At 32.9% G+C, this 691-nt stretch overlaps 1 protein-coding gene across 1 annotated transcript in view; it reads right to left on the reverse strand.

Moving 5' to 3' along the window:
- The window catches only part of LOC106879360 (uncharacterized), a 22194-nt gene extending 21742 nt beyond the window's left edge, over window positions 1-452 (reverse strand). Inside the window, exon 1 of the mRNA XM_052975662.1 lies at window positions 413-452. Within this exon, the coding sequence (XP_052831622.1) occupies window positions 413-452 (40 nt within the window). The remainder of the gene's footprint in view (window positions 1-412) is intronic.
- Window positions 453-691: the final 239 nt, after the last annotated feature.

The following is a 691-nucleotide window of genomic DNA, read 5'->3' on the forward strand; positions in this document are numbered from 1 at the left end:
AGATTGATAGATAGACAGATATATAGATATATACATACATACATACATACATACATACATACATACATACATACATATATATACATACATATACATATAAAAAATTTAAAAATAAAAATTACAGAAAAGACAACCAAATATCTATTTATTCATTACTAGACATAAGTTTCATAAACTACAAAACGTAAATATCTACACTACCGCACTTGAAATGTACCTGTTATAACTCTTTATTTTGATTTGAATATATCTTAAGGTATTTAGAATGCCCAAACTTATTTCTACAAATGTGCTAAGCACTGAGGCTGGTCATACTTTAATCAATAATGGTAGCAGCAAGGTAAATGCAGTAACAATAGGGGGGTCAGTAGGGTTTCATTTAAGCGGCCGTTCAGAAATTGAACCTCCTTACGATACTCCCTGGAAGTTCGTAGTATGAAATTCATTGTCATTGTTCCGATTTGGTTGCCAATACCAAGTATTTAGTTTTAAATGCAGTAAAAATAGGGGTGGGGGTCAGTGGGGACCCAATTAGATGGCCCTTAAAAAAAGTGACCCCTTTAGGACATTCCCTGGGATTAAGGGAGTTACTGGTTTGAGTTAATAAACATACAAACATAATGGACAGAGAAACATCATTCAAATTTATAATCTTTTCTACTCAAGGCACAAGGCCCAAAATTTTTGGGGA

This window comes from Octopus bimaculoides, chromosome 22 (genome assembly GCF_001194135.2).
Source record: "Octopus bimaculoides isolate UCB-OBI-ISO-001 chromosome 22, ASM119413v2, whole genome shotgun sequence".
NCBI lineage: Eukaryota > Metazoa > Mollusca > Cephalopoda > Octopoda > Octopodidae > Octopus > Octopus bimaculoides.